Genomic DNA, 23,204 nt, shown 5'->3' on the forward strand with positions numbered 1-23,204 from the left:
GCCTCTGCTACCCACATGCTGAGATTAAAGGCATGTACTATCACACTCAGTCACCATGCTTTTACTATTATCACTACTGTGGCTTTGTAGTATAAATTGAAATTGGGTATGGTAATGCCTTAGCATCCCTGTTCTTTATGCTCAGGATTGCTCTGGCTATCTGGTATCTTTTGTGCTTCCATGTGAATTTTAAAAAATGTTTTTTCGATTTCTGTGAAGAATGGGGATTTTGATTGGGATTGAACTGAATGTACAGATTACTTTTGGTAGGACATGATATTAATTCTACTAATACATGAACATGGGAGATTTTTCCATTAAAAAATCAAAGTCAACCTAAATGGACCGTGTCTCAAAATGTAATTAAGTACTGTATTCAATTTCTACTACCCACTCCAGCACATAAAAGAGAAAAGTATGGAAGAAAAACAAGTTTTACCTGGGTGTGGTGGCATGCATCTTTAATATCCAGAAATGGGAGGTTGAGGCAGGAGGATTGAAATCCTAAGGCTAATGTGGATATATTAAGTCTGTGACTCAAAATCAGTCTATAATTAATAAAAATACCTTGTGACCAAGAAATTCTACTTTTAGAGAATACTAAAAGACAAAATTATAATAATTTAGTTATCTTAAATGGCTTAAGTCTCTGCTCTAGAACTGAGCTGCCCTTCATCCCCCTGGGTAGTGCCCTGACAACTCAAGAAAGGCATCTGACTTCAGGGGCAGGAAGACTTAAAAAGGAAACAAAAGCCAAAAGCGAATCGCTCATCTCAAAATTATTTTCCTTGCCAGGAGACAGAAATAAGGAAACAACTGAAGGGGCAGCCTTGTTTATTCTACATTACCTCATTTAAGAGAGGATGCAGAGGGAAATGTCACTCTCATGCCAACAGAAAATGGCCTGGTTAAGGAGCTTGGCCAGTCCCTCTCTGACCCCAGTCTCTCTGAAGGTGAGGTAAGGAACAGACCCTTGACTTGGTGATGAACCTTAGCAGGCTGACTCCATTTGGACATGTGAGTCTAGTACAGAACCTTAGCATGGTTGACTCCATTTGGACTTGTTAGTCTAGTACAGAAGTTTAGTCCAAACAACTGTCTTGTGATTTCTGTTTTCCAGAAGCGAGCAGTTGCATGCACTAAAAGACAAGAAAGTGCATGGTGGACTGTGTATGGTAGCTCTACATTGGAAGTCATCTAAACACCTACAGGATAATGGACTATCATGTACTGCACTCACAAAATGGAGTACCTGAAATAACGCAGCCAGTCCCTATCATACTACCTCAGCTTGGCTGAATCATAAAAACAGAACAAGTACCGTGAGATCCCACTCACATGAAGTTTAAGACCAGGCAAAGCTAATCTGTGGTGACAGATGGCAGCACAGGAGAGACCAAGTGGGCACAGGAACAACGGATAGACATCAGAATGGTCACCACTACAGCCTGATCGCCACCAAGTGCCTCCTACCCTCCCCAGCCATCTCTGAAGGGAACTGTCCACTGCGTCCTTTCCCTCCATCATCTTCACGCAATGTGGGCAAGGAGGGAGGTGGCCAAGAGGTGTCGCGTATCTTCCACTCAAAGGTCTGAAGATGGAGAGGGAATGTACTTGCTACCAAGGAACCTCATCTGCACTCGAACCAGATCTCATTGGACACTCAGTGGTGTGGCAATCAGATGAGACTTGGAATAGTTTGCTCCTCTGAAGCAGAACACAGGAGGGGGCAGAGCTGACTTTCTTCTGGTCAGTTGGAGCTGATGAGAGACCCAGAGCTGTCAGCCTGTCAAATGGAGACCCAGAGGACTATGTCCTTCCAACAGGATGAAAGCAAACCATATGGACCTCATGCAAAAAGCCCCCTTTTGGGGGGAGGGTTAATTCCACCTCATAACTCTCAGGTCATATTCTATCACCTAGGGAGGGCAGGGCAGGAACTCAAGGCAGGAACCCGGAAGCGTTGGAGAGGTGCTGCGTACTGACTTGTTCCCCATGGCTTTCTCAGCTTCCTTTCTTAGACAACCTAGGACCCTCTGCCCAGGGACGGCACCATCCACGGTGAGCTGGGCCCTCCCACATCCATCATCAATGAAGAAAATGACCACAGATTTGCCTGTAGGCCAGTCTGAGGGAGGCATTTTCTCTGAGGATTCTTCTTCCTAGACGACTCCAGTTTGTTTCAAGTTGACAAACAAACAAACAACAAATCAGGACGCTGAGTTATCCTTTTCCATCTTGGCAGAGGTGAACATCCTACTGGAAGGTAGCATCATTGTGTCTAGCTATTTTGTTTACTATATAAGACACATAATTGAAAAATTATTAGAGGAGGAAAGAATCAAAACCACATAATTGAGAGTTAGGACGACAACTAGCTAAGGTTGCCGGGCGTGGTGGCACTTGCTGCAACCTCAGCACTTGGGCAGTAAGGCGGGAAAGTCGGGAGTTCCTCTACCCTTGGATATGCAGCAAGTTCAAGTCTAGCCTGGCCGATATTAGTCCCCTTTTGGAAAAAGCAAAAGCAAGTAAAAAACAAACACTAAAAAAACCTAGCTGAGGTCATTGTAAGTTCTTTTCTGTATGATGAGACCAATTACTTCACACCAGGGTATCTGAGAATTTAAGGGGCTCAGCCCTTACCTTAGACTTAGTGCCCACTGGGGTTGTGTATTTAAATGCTTTCCAATGCAGCAACCCACACAATCAGACTTGGGCCTGATCATCAGCCATGTCTGTCTTGCATCTATAAAAGATAAGAGAGCCCTTTAAGGCCACTGTAAAGGCTCTGTGTTTTTTTTTTTCTCCACCATTCGCACCTAACCTGGAGTTTCAGGTACCATAGCTGAAAGCAAAGAGCACAAGGCGGCAGCAGTGAGTGGCCATCGCCACCCACCAAAGTCTCCAGACTCTTCAAGAGTCCTTCAGGCTTCACTCCCTGTCCGTTCTACTGTCTTGTAGTAGTCCTCATTGGAGGAAATGCAGGCCAAGTGCTACTCCACAGAGGCCAACCCAGCTCCACAGGCACCATGCCAGAAGGGAAGAGCAGAGCTGCAGCCACAGTGACAGCCCAGCACATTTGATGGATGCACCTTTCCACAGAAAGTTCCTGAAGAAAGCGATCCCTTGAATGAGAGTTAGGGAGAAACAAACAAGAGGAAGACATGCTCAGAAAAGAAGGATTTCAGAAGCTGAGACATGAAGACAGCAGTCAAGGTGAAGAAGAACAGGAGGGGATGCTAAGTAACATGTGAGGTCACAAGGGTCTAAGCGTAAATGTAAGACGGGAGAGCTTTCTTCATAACAGAAATGAAGAAAAAATTTCCTAAGCCAACTGGAACCTCTGCAAAAAAAGGCTGTAGGAGCACAGCCGTTTTTGGCGGGAGCACAGTGGTCTTCAGAGGGAGCACGGCAGTCTTTGGAGGGAGCATGATGGACTTTGGAGGGGGTCTGAGATTGACCAGCAATCAGTACACAGAGCTCAGGCAGCAAAACTTCGGCAGATCACACTCTGGGTGTTTCTGAGAACCGCACTGAGGGGCAGTTTGTGGGAACATGAGTCCCCTCACACAACTCAGAAAACCACAGGAACCAAATCCTACAGGTCCATAAGGCTGCCCGCTATAGTCTGGACAATACACTCTTAAGGGATCACCATAGATATGTCAACAGCAGGCGACAGTGCAAGGCTGTAACTGTTACAGGAAAGGCTGAGCAGGAGAAGACAGGAAGGTTAGGTCCAGCAGTCCAGATGGCCCACCTCTGAACAGTGCCTTCAAGGTCCCAAGCCTGCAACACTAAGTATGCTCAACCATGGGGTGAGATACAACTTCCTTCCCCTTCTGGAGACGCGTGGTTACCTGGTAGTTACACTGTCGTGAGCAGAAGGCACTGGGGCCATTAGTCACTGTTGAGAAGCAGTGCCTCTCAGAACAGTATTCTCTGCCACAGGAGAGCTACACTCAGTAGATCATTAATGCTTCGCATCCTTCGAGACTTAGGACACGCCTGTATTTTGTGAAATTCAAGAAAGTAACCCATCTCCATGTCTTCAGGTAGAATATGGCATTTTGTTTTTAGTTCCAAAATCCTTATATTACTAAAAAAAATCAATGGAAACACTTAATTATAAGAGAAGATAGTAAGATGTAGACTGCTAATAAGTAAGAATATTTCCAAAACTAACTTACTCGTATGAAATCTGTAAGTGTATTATAAATGAAGGCTCCTCTTGGGAGAAAGAAGCAGCTTCCGGGGCTCAGGTCATGGAAGAAGAAAAGCTCTTGTTCCTAGATTGAAACAATAATTGCATTTCAAATTTCGTCTCTTACTTAATGTTTATCATACCTGATCTGACAGTGATAAAATGTCATTTTATCCTCCCATTGTCTATTTCAGGGCATCCCAAGGTCTCTCAGGATCTGTCCAGACATATAAGTATATAAATAGCACATGTAAAATGACCAGCTTTATTTATGATCACTTAGCCTTATCTTTGGCCGTTTTGTTATCTTTTGTTCTTCATTACTAATTTTTTTTAGTGTAAATGAAAAGTAGTTAATTGTCTAAGTTTTCATCATACATTTAGATATAGGTCTCATGTGGGGACAACAGAATAAAATGAGAAAGAAAACTCATTGCAAAAGGCAGGTTTCCAGCGATGTGACCCTTCTTACACTGCCAGCCCCTGAGAGTCTGTCCTGTGCATGGGGTGTCTCCTAGCAGCCCTGCCAACTATACCTCACAACAGATGTGGTCAGACGAATGGTTTGCCCATCATGTGACACAGCTCGATTCTGGCAGGATGGAGATTAAAACCCTAGGTCTACTGACTTTGCTTTTATAACATGCTAAAATAGACTCTCTCAAGAGCTTTTAAAGCTCTAACAAAAGATAGAGGACAGGAGCTGGTTAGGAGACTTTCGGAGTGTGGATGTGGAAGAACTCAGCTGCAGGAAACAAGTGTCAACAGAACAGAACACAAGAGAGAAGAGGAAATATTACTCTTAAGATTTTGGTTTGTGAGGTGCAGCCATGGGCAACAATGGTGTGTCTATGTGACGATGGTTTGGGCATACCTTCCCGATTTTCCTGTGGTCTCGGCTCTTTGCTTCCTCTTGGAACTTCTCCCAGCCCTTCATCATTTTGCTATCAGGAAAGGATATTCCATAGATCCGCTGCAATGTCTCCATCTCAGGATTGCCTTCCCAATACGTTGAGGAATTCTAAACATTAGCAAGGCATTGCTTTTTAAAAAACCAAACGTTTAGAAGTAACACCACTCTACAACCTATATGCAATTTCCCATTATAAAATCCACAATGCTCAGTTACAGATATCTTTGTAGTGCTTGGAAAAGTCTTAAATTGAGTCTAATAAGAATCTTTTCATCCAAATTATAGCACTAATCAGTAAGTTCCACAAAGAGTCTGTTGTGGCTTCTAGGAATGAAAGTGACGGAGCACAGGAGGGAGGGGGCCGAAGAACCAGAAAAGGCAGAGGTCCATGGAAGTGTCAACTTCTCTGGTCTATGGCTCAAGGGGACGAGCATCAGTGGGTGATGGGTAATTAATACCCATGTTTCACATTGAGAAAACCGAAGTCCAGAAAGGCTAGGGCTTCAAAGTCAGCCCCACTGCTTATGATTGCCAGGGCACAGCTCCACTCCCGCTTTTCTCTTCTGCCAGTGGTACAGTCGTCTACATGCAGAAAGATGCTTTTGTCCTCACTGGGCTTCTTCGGTGTCTGGACAGGACTGCTGAGGAATGGGCTTCCTTCTTCCCAGAATACTCCTTTTCTCATTGCCCCACCTCTACTTCCTGTCTGGTTGTCCCACCTATACTTCCTGCCTGGTTACTGGCCAATCAGCGATCATTTAAAACATACCTGACAAAATGCAATTGTCCTGCACCATAGGCACAATTTTTTTTTACAAATATTTCATCTAGCAGTTGATTAAATCCACATATATGAAACTTGTGAATACTGGGGCATCTAAATAAGAACAATATACTTAAAAACTGTATAGAGGACTAGAAGGATGGCTCAGTAGTTAAGAGCATTTGCTGCTCTTGCAGAAGATCTGACTTCAGTTCACGTTCGTGGAAGTTACTGCCACGCTAGGCAGTAACTTCAGTGATCACACTTCTGACCTCTGCAGGAACACATACATACACACATGCCCGCACAATAAACATAAATCTTTAAGACATGGCCACATAAAAAGATATGCAGTACTTAGAGTAAGATTAAAACTCAAAAACTATATAGTGTTTTAATTATCAAGACTCTAAGACATTACTTTTAGTGAAATAAGAATGAAGGGTTTAAAATACCATCTTGTTCAGACTATAGAAGACGTGACTGACTAGGGGCTGGAGAAATGGCTCAGAGGTTAAGAGCATTGCCTGCTCTTCCAAAGGTCCTGAGTTCAATTCCCAGCAACCACATGGTGGCTCACAATCATCTGTAATGAGGTCTGATGCCCTCTTCTGGCCAGCAGGCATACACACAGACAGAATATTGTATACATAATAAATAAATAAATAAATAAATAAATAAATAAATAAATAAATGAAGGCGTGACTGAAATCCCAGATGTAGTTTATTTTGTCTGCAATATTTATAAACTTAAAAAATCCTTACCTTGAAAATTTTTATGGCTTTAATTTTTCCAGTGTGTCTTACATGGGGGCCTTTGCAAAGGTCAATTAATGGACCACACCTATAATGAAAGATTGAAGACAGGCCCAGACATATTCATAACTTTTTGGACTGTTCACTACAAACCACATTATCATATTGTGCTAATTAGCAATAACTGTCAATTTGACACAGCCTAGAATCACCTGAAACAGTGTCTAATTGAGTAATTGTCTTTATCAGGTTGACCTGAGGACTTGTGTGTGAGGGATTGTCTTGTCTTAACTGACACAGCAGGGCCCAGTCAAGCATGGGAAGACCTTTCGGGCAGGTGGTCATGGACCGTGTAAGAAGTCAGCAAAGAGCAAGTCAGGAAGCAGGGTTTCTTTCTTTCTTCTTTCTTTCCTTCCTTCTTTCCTTCCTTCCTTCCTTTCTTCCTTCTTTCCTTCCTCTTTCTTTCTTTCTGGTTCTTTCTTTCTTCCTTCCTTTCATTTTTCTTTCTTCCTTCATTTCTTCCTTTCCTTTCTTCCTCCCTCCTTTCCTTCCTTTCTGTTTTTGTTTGTTGGTTTGTTTTTTTTTTTTTTGAAACATATAGTCCTGGCTGTTCTGGAGCTCAATGTGTAGAGCAGACTGGCCCTGAAGATAGAACTCTGCCTAACTCTTCCTCCCTTCTGCATGGCTTCTACTTCAAGTGCCTGCTTGGGTTCCTGCCTTGACTTCCCTCAGTGACTGGCTGTGACCCACAGATGTAGGCCAAATAAAACATTCCCTCCACTAACTAGCTTTTGCTCAGCTGGCGTGTTTTATCACAACCGCAGGAAGGCAGCCAGGGTACACAGGTTTTATATGTATGGGGTTAGCTTTAATTCAGGGTCAGTGAGAGGAGGGACTCATCGAGACTCAGATCACATCGCTCTCTCTATGCAAACTCGAGCCCCTAAGAAAATCTTCTGAAGACACTGTGCATACAGAGACATCCTTTTTAACTGTCCTATCACTGTGGGAAAACCAGAGAGCCATCCTGTTCCCCACCAGGACTCGGGGCTGCTGCTGCTAAGTCCCAGGACCCCACTGAGACACTTAACCTGGTGCACACAAACCTGTAAACAGTGGTTGTTGGGGTGTCGACTTTCTCCTTCAGAATCCGGCACTTAAATTTATTGTACTACAAAGAAAATGTTACACATTATTATAAAAATGTTTTAATGGGAAAACTATTCTTTTCAAAAAGCTCTGAGAGGCGTTTACTCTGTTCACGGTGTTGGGACCCTATGGACATGCTGTGCTCACAGCAAAGAGTGCCACTGTCCTGTATGCGACTCCAGAGTCACGTGGTGGGTAAACTCTCACACATGATCATGCCATGTGTTAGGACCACAGACGTGGAATGCACATGTTTCTTTATATCAGCTATGTATTTAAAATTAATTCCATTTTAGTTTTACCCTTAAAACATAGCTGTCATGTGATTCAGGTTTTACACTTGGCTCAGATCCTACTGGACAGCACTCTTCTAGAAGATCCGATTTCAACTACATAAAATAAATCTAGTTCTTAGGGCACATTTCCATTATTTACATAAAAGCAAAGTTTACATTGCAGCATTGCATTTGCTAAAAAGCCATGGTATCATTACAGTTAGCAAACTAAGATAATTCATCCTTTTCTCTGCTTTTATTGCAATAATCACAGTACCAAGTATTAATTCATATTAAATAACTAAAGACAGTTGTCAGGAGAAACAAGCCCACATTTGTACAATGTAACTGTTTCATCCCAATATGTTCAAGTGAAACCATTGCCTTCACAAAAACTGATATGATCACTTCTTAGGAGTAACCAAAAAGTCAGGGCAGCCCGCAGAACAGAAGCAGCATCTGTAAGTGACTGATGTTTAGAGACAGACACCAGGAACATATAAGCTGCTATAATGCAAACCAAACCAAAGATGAATATACTCTTTCAAGGACAGCAAAGAGGCCTTACAGACTCCCAGGAAGGTAAAAAATGGCCAGTACGTACATACACTGAAAGAGGCTCAGTATCACTATGCCCTAAGAAAAATGAAAATCAAGGCACAAGGAGACACTATTTTATACCCCATGGATGGCTGTTATAACAAACAACATCCAGAAAACTTGTGTGGGCAAGAATGTGGAAAAACTGTACAGACTACAAATGCTGAGATTGTCATGGAAAATTCTATAGACGGTCCTGAAAAACCAAAACTGAAGCTCCCCGTGATCCAGCAATTCCATTTCTGGAATTTTAAACAGAAATCTCTATGCTCACATTCATATCAGTATACACACAATTGTTAGAATGCAAACAATTCCAGTATTTATGAGCAGATGAGTAAACAACCACAAAGACACACACACACACAAGGGAGGGGTGATAATTTAGCCTTAAAAAAAAGAAAGAAATTCTGAAATGCTCTGCAGGGCCTTGCAGTGAGTGAAACCAGCCAGTCACAAAGGTAAGTAGTGTGTAATTCATTGAACTGAGGTTCTTGACAAACTCACAGCACAGTAAAAAGAGGGCTGCATGCCAGGTGGGTAGCGGAGGGAATGGAGAGTGGGTTTTCACTCTGGTGACGAAGCCATTCTGTGAAGTGACAGTGGTGATGTTTTCATATATGCTTAATGCCACCAAACTGTGCATTCAAAAATGGTTAAAAGGTAATCACTGTGGTAGCTTGAATGTAATTAGCCCCCATAAGTGTTTGGCTGGGGGCTTCACCCCAGCTCCTAGCATAAGCTACCTGCCCTGGGAATTGCCTCAGTCCAAACTCCACCATCGAGAAAGCCCGCCAAACGGTGAACCCTCCCCAGAGAGGGTCAAGAAAGCCCTCCAAATGGTAACTCCTCCCTAGGGAAGATCGGGAACACTCCCACAGGCCACCCGGAGAATGAACATGTGGTCTCTGGGTTTCGTGTGGTTTCCCCTTTCCTCTCTTCCCCTCTTCATGCTTTCCTGGGGCCCCCTGGGAGCACTGCATTAAACATGGACATCTTTTTATTTGGTCTGATTGGGATTATTTGTGTCGGTGAAGAAGCTCATCTCAGAGAAAATACTTAACAATAAGCTCATAGGGAGTGGCACTATTCGGAGGTATTGATGGGAATATTATCTTAAGGTGTGCTACTTTTGTTTATGTAGCATTTGGTTAACTCTTTGAAGCTGTGATACTTTGCCTGTCTAGAACACCTGATCTGGTCAAAAAAGATTAACTGGTTGCTTCTCAGCTTCGCTGATCTAGTAGGTTTTCACCCCAACATCTGACTTCCAAGTCTTTATTGGTAAACAGAAGGATAGAGACTTAGTAAAAACCTACATTTGGTGGCCATGGCTGAGCTAGTGCCAGCAGGACAGAAATCCCAGCAGGCCACCATCTGAACAGCAGGTGCTGACTGCTGGGCCACGGGGCACAGATGGTAGATAAGACATCAGTAGATTCAGGTAACAGTAAAGACAACACTAGTCTATGTTAACAGCTTTCAATATTCCTTTCTAGTGAGAGAATTTTGGGCTGTTTCCCCAGTTACCTTAAACATTTCCAGGAGTGAGTCCTTTCTGACTTCCAATCTTTCAAATGGCTGCTTCTCTTTGATGATAGATTTACATATATTCTCCAGGGCAGACAACTCAGTGCTGGACACCACTCTAAAAAACAAAGAAGAGATCCTGAGCTTCAGTACGATCTTTCTCCTTGGTCCTGTGCCCTTCACTACTAATTGACATGCTTTCTAAACTGAGTTGGTGCTTCAGGCATGTGTGTTTTTGTTCAGAAACCTGTACGACGGGCTCCCTATATCCCTGCCCTTGGTGGCTGGCAGAATCTAGCCTCAGAGGAAGGTATGTGTGAGCAGCATTTGAAAGGTTGAGAGCCACTGCCTTAGACTGTCAGGTAAATAGTCAAAATGCTCTTGCTGCCCACATGAAACTGGGGGTATGGTAACAAGAGAGGGCACTGTACACACTGCTGTGATAAGAGAATGTCTTGATCAGTAACTGTGCCTTAACTGTACTAATGACATGAAGGGGCCTCCAGAGACTAAGGCATCTCTAGAGGTGTGGGACGTTAGCCCCAACCTCACTCCAGAAAGGGAGAAGGAACAGAGGAGCCTATCGTCAATGGCCAATAATTACATTGAATATGTGCACGTTACAAAACATCCATTGAAAATTACTGAACAACAAGGTTCCAACAGTTGCCAAGCAGGTGGTACAGCCTCAGAGACCTGGGAAACACCACAGCCTTCCAGTCTGCTCATCTGTACCCTCTGGAGCAGCCTTTAAAATAAATCAATAGCTTTCCGTGAGCCAGTCTATCAACTAACTACTGAACCCAATTAGTGGGTTGTGGGTCAGACAGTAGAAAGCCTCAGTCTGTGACTGGCATCAGCACTGTGGCAGCCTATTAGTGCTGAGACTTGAGTTGAAGGTCTGGGTTAATACCTAATTGGTATCAGTAGTTACATGGGGAAACAAACAAAAACCCAAGACAAATAAAAACCTCATATACTTAAGGTCAAAGTATTATAAATAAACACACTTTAAACCAGTGGTTCTCAACCTTCCAATGCTTTGACTCTTTAACACACTCTAGCCCAGTGTCTTAAGCCTTCCCAATGCCTGAACCTTAAATATAGTTCCTCATGGTGTGCTGACACCAACCACAAAATTATTTCATTGATACTTCATAACTGTAATTTTGCTACTGTTATGAATCATATTGTAAATATCTGATATGCAGGATGTCTGATATGTGACCCCAAAAGGGTTGCAACTCACGGGTTGAGTAGCACTGCTCTAACTTATAAGCAAAACAGTTCAGACTGGAAAAGACTATAAAAAATAGTGACATAAGCCAGGCATGGGGGCACATGCCTTTAATCCCAGCATGAGGAAGGCAGTTTGGTCTACACAGTAAGTTCCAGGCCAGCCAGGGATATACAGTGGAAACTATGTCTCAAAAACAAATAAACAAACAAAAATTAAAAATAAAAACAAGCCAGGCAATGATGGCTTTAATTAATTAATGATTCTTTAATCCCAGTACTCAGGAGGCTGAGGCAAGTGGATCTCTGTGAGTTCGAGGTCAGCCTGGTCTACAGAGTGAGTTCCAGGACAGCTAGGACTGTTTCACAGAGAAACTTTGTCTCAAAAAATAAATAAACAAACAAAAAGACAAAAAACAAATAAAAAACCCCAACTACATGATGCCAGATACACTGTTAGGGAGGTCATTACACAGCATGAGGGTGATGGGAAAAGGTGAAATGTTCCACATTTGCCCAAGCAAGAGATGCTGTGAGTCTGAGTTAAAGCACAAGTGAGAGAAGATAGAAATGTTTAGGACATAAAACTGGAAAACTAGACTGGTGCAGGAGAATTGTCTGTATTCTGTCAATCATATTTTAAGTAAACACCGATTGGCCAGGCAGGAAGTATAGGTGGGTCAACCATACAGGAAGTAGAGGCAGGGCGATGAGTACAAGAGTATTCTAGAAAGCAGGAATCCCAGTCCTCAGCAGTTCTGACCAGACCACCAGAGAGGCAAGATGTAAGCTGCCCCGCTGAGAAAGGTACTGAGCCGTGTGGCTAACATAGATAAAAATAATGGGCTAACATAAGCCCATTATTATTATAAGAGCTAATAAGTAGCCTGAGCTAATGGGCCAATCAGTTTATAATCTTATGGAGTCCTCTGTGTGATTTTCTTTGGGGCTTGCCGGCTGTGGGGTACCGGGCAGGACAGATACCCCAACAGGGGCTGCTAGATGGGGTGCTGAGGAGCACAGGGGAATTTGAACTGGACTGGGACGCCGGATGGGGGTGTTAGGAAGTATAGAAGAATTAGAAGGACCCAAGGTTTCAGTTTGGGCCCCTGGTGGTGTCCCTAGGAACTGTGAGAGATACAGAGCAGGGTGGACGAGGCCAAGGCTGTAGGGCCATGATTCCACGCACAGACCTACTGAGTGTGAGACCCCTGTGAACACCACCACCTGACTCAAGTGTGTGCGACGTCCGGTGAAGTGGACAGTGCCTCGACCATCACGGTCAGAAGCGACAACTGTTCTCCAGCATGGAGCGCATGATTCTGATTTGAATTAGTGTCATGCTCTAACAAGTATGTTGAAAGCTACTCTCAAATCTGAGCTCATTTGAAAAACAGTTTTCATAACTGGCTAACCACGTGACAATTACACAATACACTGTGACTGAGCTATAATATGTAACCACTCTAAAACAACGGCATGTACACATGCCATCAGATCCCAGTGCTCGGCAGCCTTACCTGTCTTCAATGAACATGTCGTAATAAAATCCATTCTCGATGGGTGGGCCGTAGCACAGGTGTCCCCCATAGTAAAGTTCCATGGCCTCCCCCAGGATGTGCGCACTGGAGTGCCAGTACACCTGCAAGATGTGGACGGATGGGAGAGTTGTCAGCAACCAGGACTATCACAGGACATCGGAAGCAGTAGAGCAAGTGAATGGCTGTTGAGGGGGTAATACTGAGAAGAGAGTCTAATGCCTACTTGGATGGGAATGTTCCCTGCATCCTCCTCCGCACTCCCGGAGAACTTAGGTCTAGCTCAAAGTTACTTTGCTGAGCACTGCAGCTACAGTGTAGCTGCTCCCCACTTTCCTTCTGTGCCTTTGACCATTCGCTCAGAACCCTGAGCTGAGTAGCCACACGGAAACTGGTGTAGGCTTGGGGTGGGAGGGAACTGGTTCCTTGCATGTCTCTAGGACAGCCTCTCTGAACTCAATACAGACAGAGAAGTGGCTACTTGAGGATACTTCCAGAGTCCAGGAGGCTTCACATCTGCACAGCAGTCTCCATATGCTGACCACGTGACTGTGGAAGTTTGAAAGAGTTTGAAAGATGGCTAAGGAGGGAAAGATGAAGTCAGGCAGTATTGCTGGCTGCTGGAGACCCTGGAGGAATATGTGTGTGCACTAAATTACCATAGGCAAAGAGCAGGTTATCAGCCCCACAAATTCAGAAAGCTGAGCTGGTTTCAAATTCCCAAGGAATTAGTATTATTTTAAGGCTAACTAAAACAAATAAAATTAGTTTAGCTTATAAGGAATTAGTTTTAATTTACCTATGAATTAAAATTAGCCAAATCACCAAATAAATACCGATGACAAACATGAATGATAATTGAGTCCAGGTCAAAACCTTCTCCTTTGTTAAATTAACTACCATTCGGTAAACCAGAGCGGAAAGGGGTAGCTGCAGAGAAGCTGTGTGTAACCCTAGTCTACTGCAACAGGCTGGACATGCTCTGGGGACAGAGCCAGCGGTAAGTCCTTGCAGCGGAGTACCTGGACTCAGGGTGCTGCTGAAATAGCAGGCATTGTCCTTATCTAGGTATTTGTCAGACCAAACAATTGCTAGATACAGGAATATAATAGCTAGTGACAGAAACAGAGACAATGCCCTAGTGGCAGCTATGGGGAGTGACACACAATGGCAGGCCAAGCAGACACACCTCAGTTCTTTGTGTGTTACACCTGAGTGGTGTGGTAGCCATGAGGTGAACATGGCTCAGTAATAAAGAATAAAGCCTGCATGCACAGTGCAGGAAGGTCTGTGTGCCATGTGTGAGAAGAGGGGAGCTTACCAAGGTCTGAGGGGTGAGGAAGAACCAGTAACATGCAATCCATGGCAAGAGCGTGAGTTTTATGAGCTTAAAGCAGAAACCACTGAGCTCACATTTTAAAACAGCTGTGCAGGAATGGATTTCAGAGACAAAGATTAGTGGGCAATTTGGGTAGTGATGATGAAACTGGCTGAGTGTAGGTTTGTAGCCAGGGGTCGTAGAGATGGAGAGAAATGAGCAGCTTCTACAGATGCTAGGAGGGTACAGGCGACTGGGCTTCCCATAACTTCAAGATATGACTTGAGGAGAGGAAATAAGCGTGCATAACTGCTGAAGGTCTGGCCTGAGAGAGCTGAGCATGTGGCGGGTACACTCAGATGGGCAGACAGCAAAGGAGTAAGAGTCAAGAATTTCATGGTGGAATTCTAGCTCAGCACCCTCATGGAGATGGCACTTAGGTGTAACACACAGCACTGAGGTGTGTCTACCTGCAGATCACTGAGTGTGGGCAGTTTATGGACTTGCAGTTTTCAGAATCACTTTTGAACATGGTTTTATTAATATTGCATTGCTTAACAATTTTACTGTTTTATACTTGATGTAGTGGTTTGAGTGAGAACTGTCCCTTCTGGGGTCAAGGATTTGAACACTTGGTCCCCAGTTGATGGCACTGTTTGGGGAGGTTGTGGAACATTTAGGAGTTCACACCTTGTTGGAAGAATGACATCACTGGGAAAGGCTTTGAGAGCTCACAGTCTTGCCCAAGTTCTCTCTGCTGCCAGCAGTTAGATGAAATATGATCAGCCAGCCTCTCATTCCAGTCACCTGCTGCCACACCTCCCAGACATAAAGGACCACCCCTCTAAGCCCAAATAAACTTGGTATGGGAGGTTCTTCTGTCTATGTGTTGCTTTTATTGGTTAATGAATAAAGAACTGCTTTGAGCCTATGGCCCGGAAGAACAGAACTAGGCAGGGAAAGTGAGGCTGTATGCTGGGAGAAAGAAGGGTGGAGTCAGGAAGACACCATATAGCCAAGCCAGAGACACTGGAACTTTAGCCGGTAAGCCACAGCCATGTGGCTATACACAGATTAATAGAAATGGGTTAAACTCAGATGTATGAGTTAGCCAATAAGAAGCTAGAGCTAATGGGCTAAGCAGTGATTTAATTAATATGGTTTCTATGTGATTTTTTTTTTTTGGGTCTAAAAGGCCAAGAACCAACAAGCAGCCTCCTTTTTACATAAACTCTTTCTTCCAGAAGCTGCTTTTGGTCATGGTGTTTTAACACAGTAACAAAAAATAACTAATAACCCCGGCATATTGAATCAGAAATTATACAGCTCTTATCATCCAGAAAGCATAACAATAGAACCTCAGCTAGCTGGGTTTTTACAGTGAAAGGAGGCTACATGCTAAGATGATATGCATATCAGAGACATGCACTTACTGTATAAAATACTGCATTTACAAGTATTTAAAGGATTTTTCCAAATTCCCCCATGGATATTAAATTACAGGTAAACACATTTAAGAGTTGACTAGGAATTAATTTTGAAAACACACTGATCTAACCTAAAGAAAGTATTATTTTAGGAAATAACAAACATGGGCTACTTATTTGAGTTCACATTCTACAAATAGTCATTAGCTATTATTAGATGCCAGGTTGTAATTTGAAATGTTGGAAGACTGAAAGTGTCATCACCCTTGATTTCCATGTGTGGTTTTTCCCGTAATTTTTTTTATCATAAAGATCCAACTCTGGTTTTCAAACACTTACGGCCTGAGCTTCCTCATTGTCAAACATCAGCAGCTCTACAGTAGAGTCCCCTTCCAACGGGCGGTCCAGGTCCCATAGTGCACCATTCACTTTGGCAATCACTGCATTTTCAGCCAGTTCTCGACTAATAGGAGAAAAAACATTTGTGGTTAACGTTCATTACATTGTAATTTATTGTAAGAAAATGCTTAAAATAATTGTCAGGTCTTAAAAAGGTAGTTAGAAAGTACAAATACGATCTAATAGGATCAAGATCTTTTATTTTGTAGCAATTATTTTATATATAAAAGTCATAAATGTTTGCTATTTTTTAAACTTGAAAAATAAAGAAAGCACAAATAATAAAATTAGGATCTCCCATAAATCTTACCCCTTATTCCTAGAAATAACCATTTACAACATTTTGGCACATCACTCCCTAGTCTTTTCTATATCAGCTTCTCATCCATGTTAAAAAAAACAGTTATGAACATAATTTTATAGCCTTTTTTGTTGCTATGCAATCAGTCTAGAAGTGTCCTGTTTGCTCCGGCTTTTGCTCTTTGGTCTCCTTCGGTTTTGCTCTCTTAGGGGACTCCTGCAGCCATCTAAGCACTGCCTCCTTGTGCCCCCATAAGTGCACAGAAATGGAACGATAGGGTGAGGGCAGGCACATCACAAGATCTCTGATAAATACAGTCTGCCACACTTACACTCATCCGAAGCGATTTTCAGATCTTTGTTAGTGTGATACTAAAAACTGGAACTTGATTTCTTTGGTGATTAATTTTGCTTTTAATGAACTGTCTACTTCCTTTACCTATTTTCCACAGACACCGACCTTCCTTCCTTTATATTTTTAAAATAACCTTATGGTTTGAAAACTACTGAGTAACAAAGTTATAAGAAGAAACCTAGGAAAGCACGGGATGGGAGTGTGGGATACTTGCAATCACATTTCTCAAAAATGACTGCGAACATTTTGACCTATACTCTTCTATAATCTTTTACACATATACCAATATAAAATTTTTAATACTTTCCTTTTGTACATGTTACTTTGTAACACACTTTGTAAAGGCAGTATAGCACTATCTTTATCTGCACACAGACTCCCGAAGCATATTATTGAATCATTACAAGAAAATCAAGACTTGCTGGGCATCTTGGTTATACTGTGTGGGCTTTGGATTATTGCTACTGTGATGAACATTCTTGAGCACATATGTTAGTAGTCAGTCCTTTTCTCAGGAAAAAAAAATTCAAAGCAAAACTGTGATGTCAGTGGCAATGAACTGTTAGTGGTTTATGTCAGGACACAATGCCAAACTTCCCTAACAGAGTCCCTTCCCAATGCTCTCAAAATCGGTGCTAGGAAACTGTATTGGCCCTCAATAGAGTTCTAAGAAACAGGGCATAGTCCCCCTAGGAAAAGGGAAGTCACACGAGGGAAGAATATTACACCCTCTAAAACAGTAGGTAGCAACTCCTTTGGGGGTCAAATGACCCTTTCATGAGGGTCCCCTAAGATCATTGGAAAACACATTATGATTCATAACAGTAGCAACATTACAACCATGAAGTAGCGACAAAATAACCATGACGTGAAGAACAGCACTAGGAAGGTTGAGAACCACAACTCTAAAGGGAGGATGGGCCTTCATCTCCAATGAGGGTGGCCCTTGAAGGCTGATACTTTCCAAGGTGCCTTGGTAAAGACCGCACTCAAACAACTGCAGACAAGCATCGTGATAGCCTACCAAATGAACCTGGGCAGGGTGCAGTCATAGATGGAAATAAGCAAAGGTCAAAGAACTTGTTTCTGTCACTGGGGTCCCGGGACTCACGACATATGTGGCCTGATAATGCAGCATGGTGTGAACACGGGCAGTCTTCACCTCACAGGCAGGGGACATTCCTAGAGCCACAGCTAAACCTCTCCAGCTGCTCTGCAACATGTGGGCATCTAAGATGCTTACAGTCTGTAGAACCCAAAGCAAAGCAGGTAGGTGAACCTTCTCAAAGACTTAAATGTCTTCTGACATGGGCTGATACCTTCACAAAAGCCTACCCCTTGTGGGCTAAAACAAATTTATTCTCTAGAATAAAATGTGGGGGTTTCCACAGCTTTGTAATTATCCTGAACACAGATGTCTTCCACCTGCAAACTCTTGAAGGGTGCAGAAATTCTCTGCGGAGCGAACAAGGGTGCCTTACCTTCTTAAACATCAGGGTGAGTCCCATTTACACATCTCCCAGTGCTGCCACCTGCCTCTGGGTGCCGTTTTCCCTCTTTCTCTTCTGTCACAGTTAGTATACGACATATACTCAGTGCTTACAACCTCACACCATGTTCCTTTTACTCTCTTCTGGATACTCGACTCTTTTACTGGATTCCTTTTTAAAATTGTTCTTTTGTGTTTTGCCACATTGTTGGTGTATAACAAAGGGATCTCACCCTTGGGAACAAGGTATATGAAGATTGCTCTCTGGGGCCAATTGTAGCCATGGCTTTTCTGATTCTTGCCCTTTGGGGACCATTGGTTGGCATAACCGTGTTGTTCTTGTTTGGACCAGTGTTTGTAGCACCCTTGTAAAATGTGCATCTTTTGGGTTATACTAGTTTCAGACTAGACTCCTTGTGATGCAGGGGTTCCAGTAACCCCCTACTACTCTCTAGATTCTCCACAGAATAAGCACAGGGTGAGAGTTTCCTGGTCCTCTAGGCAGGGGCTATGTCCCTAATCACTGTGTAAGCAGTTTTGAGGTGACTGAGGTAGGAGTGTAGGGTGCAGTGAGGTGTGTGAGAGCCAGGCTGTAAATTAGCATGTGAAAAGCTGTCCACAGAGAAAGCTAACCCCTACCCCTGCTGCTCCCCCAAGGATGGCAGAGAAAGGCCAGGGATTCAGTGATCCAAAAGCATACCTGTAATAGGGAATTTAGAAGTCCCAACTTTTGGACTGTGTTTGCCACTGAGTGTCTAACCTTTCTCCCAGCTCTGTCCGTGTCTCCCTCCTTGTTAGTAAACATGTGTCTAAGTTCATGCTCTGCTCCTAGACAAGAGTCCGGTAATCTGGCAGGTGTTCACCAGACTCCAACACTCTCCAATAACACCGTGTAGTGTGGCTGTCACCTTGACACATCTAGAAAGAGAGGGACCTCATTTGAGGTACTGCCTCCATCAGATTGGCCTGTGGGGTATTTTCTTATTGCTGTAGGAGGGCCCAGCTCACTGCGGGCACTGCCATTCGTGGGCAGGATCTAGGCTATACAAGCCAAGGGCGAGCAGCACTCCTCCATGGTCTCTGTGTCAGTTCCTGCCTCAAGTTGTTTCCACCCTGGCTTCCTTTCACAACGGACTGTAACCTGTAAGCCAAATAAACCCTAGTATCTTTCCCCAAGTCTCTTTTGGTAATCATGTTCATCACTGCGACCAGAGTCAAATAGGACAAGCAGGAATTTCCACTAATCAAGACTTTATTCATGTATCCAGGGCCTAGGAAGGATGAGAACCATTCTGTGACTGCCAACAGTAGTGTCACCTTGTGTCTTTAAATTACAATTTGAAAAACCGTAAAAATTTATGAAGATGACTTGATATATGAATAAAGTCAGTATGGATGGCCTGTCAAGGGTATATTTTTTTCTCTAGGATATATTTTTTATTAGAACTTTAAATTTTGGACCTTTTACATGGGACGAGATCATGATCCTGTATTCAATTATGTGGTCTTTTTAGGAGTCAGAGGGAAATTTAGTTAGCTAGCTGAATAAGAAAAAATGGGGATACCAAGCGGCTTGACAAAGTTTCAGTACCTGGACAACTTGGGCTGACCCTTCACTGCCCTAGATGGAATTTGGCACACAATTCTTGCCCATGTTTTTGACATGCTTAATGTTTGAATTCCTCGCTGTTAAGGACCTCTCACCGAAGGCTAGCACTGAGACAATGTAACAATTCTTATCGAAGCTGATAATAAGAACAAAACTCATGGTAGTCCCCTAGGAGAATCAGCTATGCAAGAAATTGAGTCTTCTTTAGAACCTGTTACTTTAGTGGCGTTGGTAAGCATAAGACCCAGGATCTGAAAAAAATCATTACTATACTATAGTATGGAGTATTTCCTCTCCAAATATATTCACAACAGGGAGGGAGGGCGGCAGACAAATGCACAAGGAACGCGTGTGCGTGGGTGCGTGTGTGTGGATGTCAAGTGCGTGTAAGCGGGCAAGCGCATCTGTGTGTGGAAGGGCTCTCACCTGATCTCGGCGACCACCTGGTAAGGCGTCGTTCTCCACCTTTCCCCTTGCACTGTTTTCCCGCCAGCCACCCTCACTGTGATGGCGCTGCTTGCGTTCTTCCTTTCCTGGGCAGCAGGGAAGAGCTGATGCTCTGTCTTCAAGGTTTCGAACAGCTTCAGTCTTTCTTTGATAAAACCCGGCTGCTTCACCTGAAAGTCATTGGCTCACAGTAAGGCGGCGGCTCGGCCCACAGAGCTAGCTGCTCGGCAGAGTCCCACTTTGCCTCAGCGATGCTCACCCTCTCTCCACATCCCCCTTACCCAACTCCTCTCAATACTGCATGGACCTCTCCCTCTCCCATTGTTTCCAGTATATAAAGGCAAGGTTATACAGTATAGCACTTCTTAATATACAACCCTTGGTACCCTCAGGAGGGGATTCCCAGACCCCCATGGATGACAAAGTCCTTAATAAAGTCCCATAGTACTGGTACATCTTCTCACAGCCTCCCATATACTTTAAGTCCTCTCCAGATTACTAAAAAAAAACAAATACAAGGCTTGGAAAATAGTTGCTATACAATACTATTTGGGAAGTAATGACCAACAAAGTCAGTACAGAAGCATTTTCCCAAGTATTTTTGGGTTTAAAAATCCACAAATGAAGAACATGTATATACACATGACAGAGGAGAGGGTAGGTTGGCTGTGCCCTCCCAGTCTGCCTCTAGTTGTTGGTCTTGCATTTGTCGGATTGACATGGCTAGAGTAACATCTGTGAGACCATTTCTCTTTGGAGCCTAGCAAGTGTTGAGTCTCCATAAGCCCTTGCTGCTGTTTTAATAATTTCTTTAGTTTTAAAGGCAGGTGATATGAAAGCAGAGCTGTTATTTCACCTGAAAAGGAGTGGAGAGTACTTTAATTCCAGTCGGTGTCCAGCTTGACTCTACATCAAGAGGTTACTGATCTGGCCCAAACAGTAACTTCATTAGTAATTATGTTCTTACTGCCCCCCAAGTTCTGCAGACCCATGTTTTAAATGACAGCGAACATTTTTATGTTGTTTCCATAGCAACGACTTACCTCCCTGTCAGGCTCACTCTCTTTCAGTCTTTTCTTTTTGGTATCCTTTTCTTGGTTTTGAGTAGGAGGCTGAAAGATAAACGGCATAGCAATGGCAGATAAGAGAAATACACTCGAAACCCAAGGAAAGAGGGCACCCAGGCAGCTCAGGGCAGGGGGCCCACGGTTTGAGAGTCCCTGATAGACTGTGGGGACTAAGACCTACTTATAACCCTCAGGGATCAGGTTTCAGAGTTCAGCCCTTTCTGTCCAAGGATATTAAATATATTGGGACTTTAAAATGCTTCAAATCAAGAGCTAGGGATGTAGCTCAGAAGTAGAGCACTCGCCCAGCATGCAGGAAGCTCTCTGTTTCTCTCTCTCTCTCTCTCTCTCTCTCTCTCTCTCTCTCTCTCTCTCTCTCTCTCTTTCTCTCTCTCTCCACTAAACTTTCAACAAATAACATCACTAGAAAGTGTGTGGATGCCACCAGACTTCCATAGTCTGCCTTTCTGCCTTTCATTAGGTGTTACCAGTGCATTTGGCAAAGAACTAAAAAGCATGTCAGTTTTAGAAAGCCTTCAGAACTTAGAAAAATACTCTTATAATTTGCATTTAATAATCTTCTAAAAACATAAAAATTTTGTAATCAAATAATCCCGCTAAGCCCTCAAAGTAGACTGCCAAAACAAGACGGTAAACATAACCTGTCTTGGATAGCATGGAACCAGCCAGCAGCGGGAACAGAAATTGCTGGTCCTCTTCCCTTAGGAAAACATGAATCTTAAACACTTTAGCGGTCTTTTAAAAGTTTTATTTGAGACAGTGTCTTGTTACTGGGTCGACCTGGTACTCGCTATTTACCCCTAGCCTCAAACTCTCAGTCATTTTCCTGACTCAGCCTCTAGCTAGCATTCTGGATTCGAGGCATGCACCTCAGTCGTTCCTGCCCCTGGAGAGGGGAAAGTGTTGCCAGTCTATCCAACGAAGGGCTGAGAAATGACATCAGTTGGTCAGTTAGGAGGTTGGTGAAAACCTAGCGGTGCCCCAGGCCGTGGGCAGCACGTGCAGCAGCAGGGCGCCGGCGGGGACACACCCTGCAGCCCTGCCCGTGCCGGGGTGCAGAGCTGGAGACCACTGAGTGCGCCTGGGCCGCGTCCCCAGAAGCCCGCCCGGTTACCTCCTGCGCCGCCGCCCGGCCGGCCCCGGGGCCACGCTGCTCGGCCAGGCGCAGCCGCAGGCCAGACAGACGCTGGTGCAGGTCTCGGTTCTCCGCTCGGAGCTGTGCCACCTCCCGCGTCAGGCGCGTGCCCTCGGCTTCTCCCAACTCGGGCCCGCGCAGCTGCTCGTCCCTCAGGCGCTGCACCTCCGCACACAGCCGACGGATGTCCTCCTCCTGCCGCTGCAGGCGCAAGGCCACGGCCTGAGCCGCCAGGGCCTGGGCCGCCATGGCAGCCCCACTAAGTCACCCACCGGCGCCCGCTGGCCCAGCTAGAGTGACCAGGCGACGGGGCGGGACAGAGCTGAAGGGCCTCGGGAGGCGGGGTCTGTAGGGCAGCATCACTCTAGGGGCGGGGCGATGGAGAAAGATGGGAGGGGCGATGGAGGCAAAGGGGCGGGCCTGAGGCTGGGTAACCCTGCATGGGGCGGAGCCATGCCTGAGCGACAGTATAGGGGGCGGAGCGATGTGCTATGAGACGAGGTGATATAAGAAGGCGAGGGGCGGGGCCTGAGCCGGGCATCGTAAGGGGCGGGGAGATGAGGGCAGGGCAGGGCGGGGCAACACTGCAAAGGCAAAATGATGAGACAGGGATGGAGTATAGGCATCAAAGCTGAGTGAGGGTGATGAGATGGCTGGGCAATACTTCAAGTCG

General features: G+C 44.3%; 1 protein-coding gene across 1 annotated transcript in view; it reads right to left on the bottom strand.

Annotated features, from left to right (window-relative positions):
- Tars3 (threonyl-tRNA synthetase 3) overlaps window positions 1-22,839 on the bottom strand; it is a 50,598-nt gene extending 27,759 nt beyond the window's left edge. Inside the window, exons 1-10 of the mRNA XM_087901570.1 lie at window positions 22,511-22,839; window positions 21,352-21,420; window positions 20,288-20,478; window positions 16,049-16,172; window positions 12,947-13,068; window positions 10,191-10,308; window positions 7,743-7,807; window positions 6,646-6,724; window positions 5,079-5,225; window positions 4,191-4,289 (exon numbers count right to left, since the gene is read on the bottom strand). Of these exons, the coding sequence (XP_087757696.1) occupies window positions 4,191-4,289; window positions 5,079-5,225; window positions 6,646-6,724; window positions 7,743-7,807; window positions 10,191-10,308; window positions 12,947-13,068; window positions 16,049-16,172; window positions 20,288-20,478; window positions 21,352-21,420; window positions 22,511-22,780 (1,284 nt within the window). The 5' untranslated portion in view covers window positions 22,781-22,839. The remainder of the gene's footprint in view (window positions 1-4,190; window positions 4,290-5,078; window positions 5,226-6,645; window positions 6,725-7,742; window positions 7,808-10,190; window positions 10,309-12,946; window positions 13,069-16,048; window positions 16,173-20,287; window positions 20,479-21,351; window positions 21,421-22,510) is intronic.
- Between the last annotated feature and the right edge of the window lie 365 nt (window positions 22,840-23,204).

Source organism: Myodes glareolus, chromosome 24 (genome assembly GCF_982192425.1).
Source record: "Myodes glareolus chromosome 24, mMyoGla1.1, whole genome shotgun sequence".
Lineage (NCBI taxonomy): Eukaryota > Metazoa > Chordata > Mammalia > Rodentia > Cricetidae > Myodes > Myodes glareolus.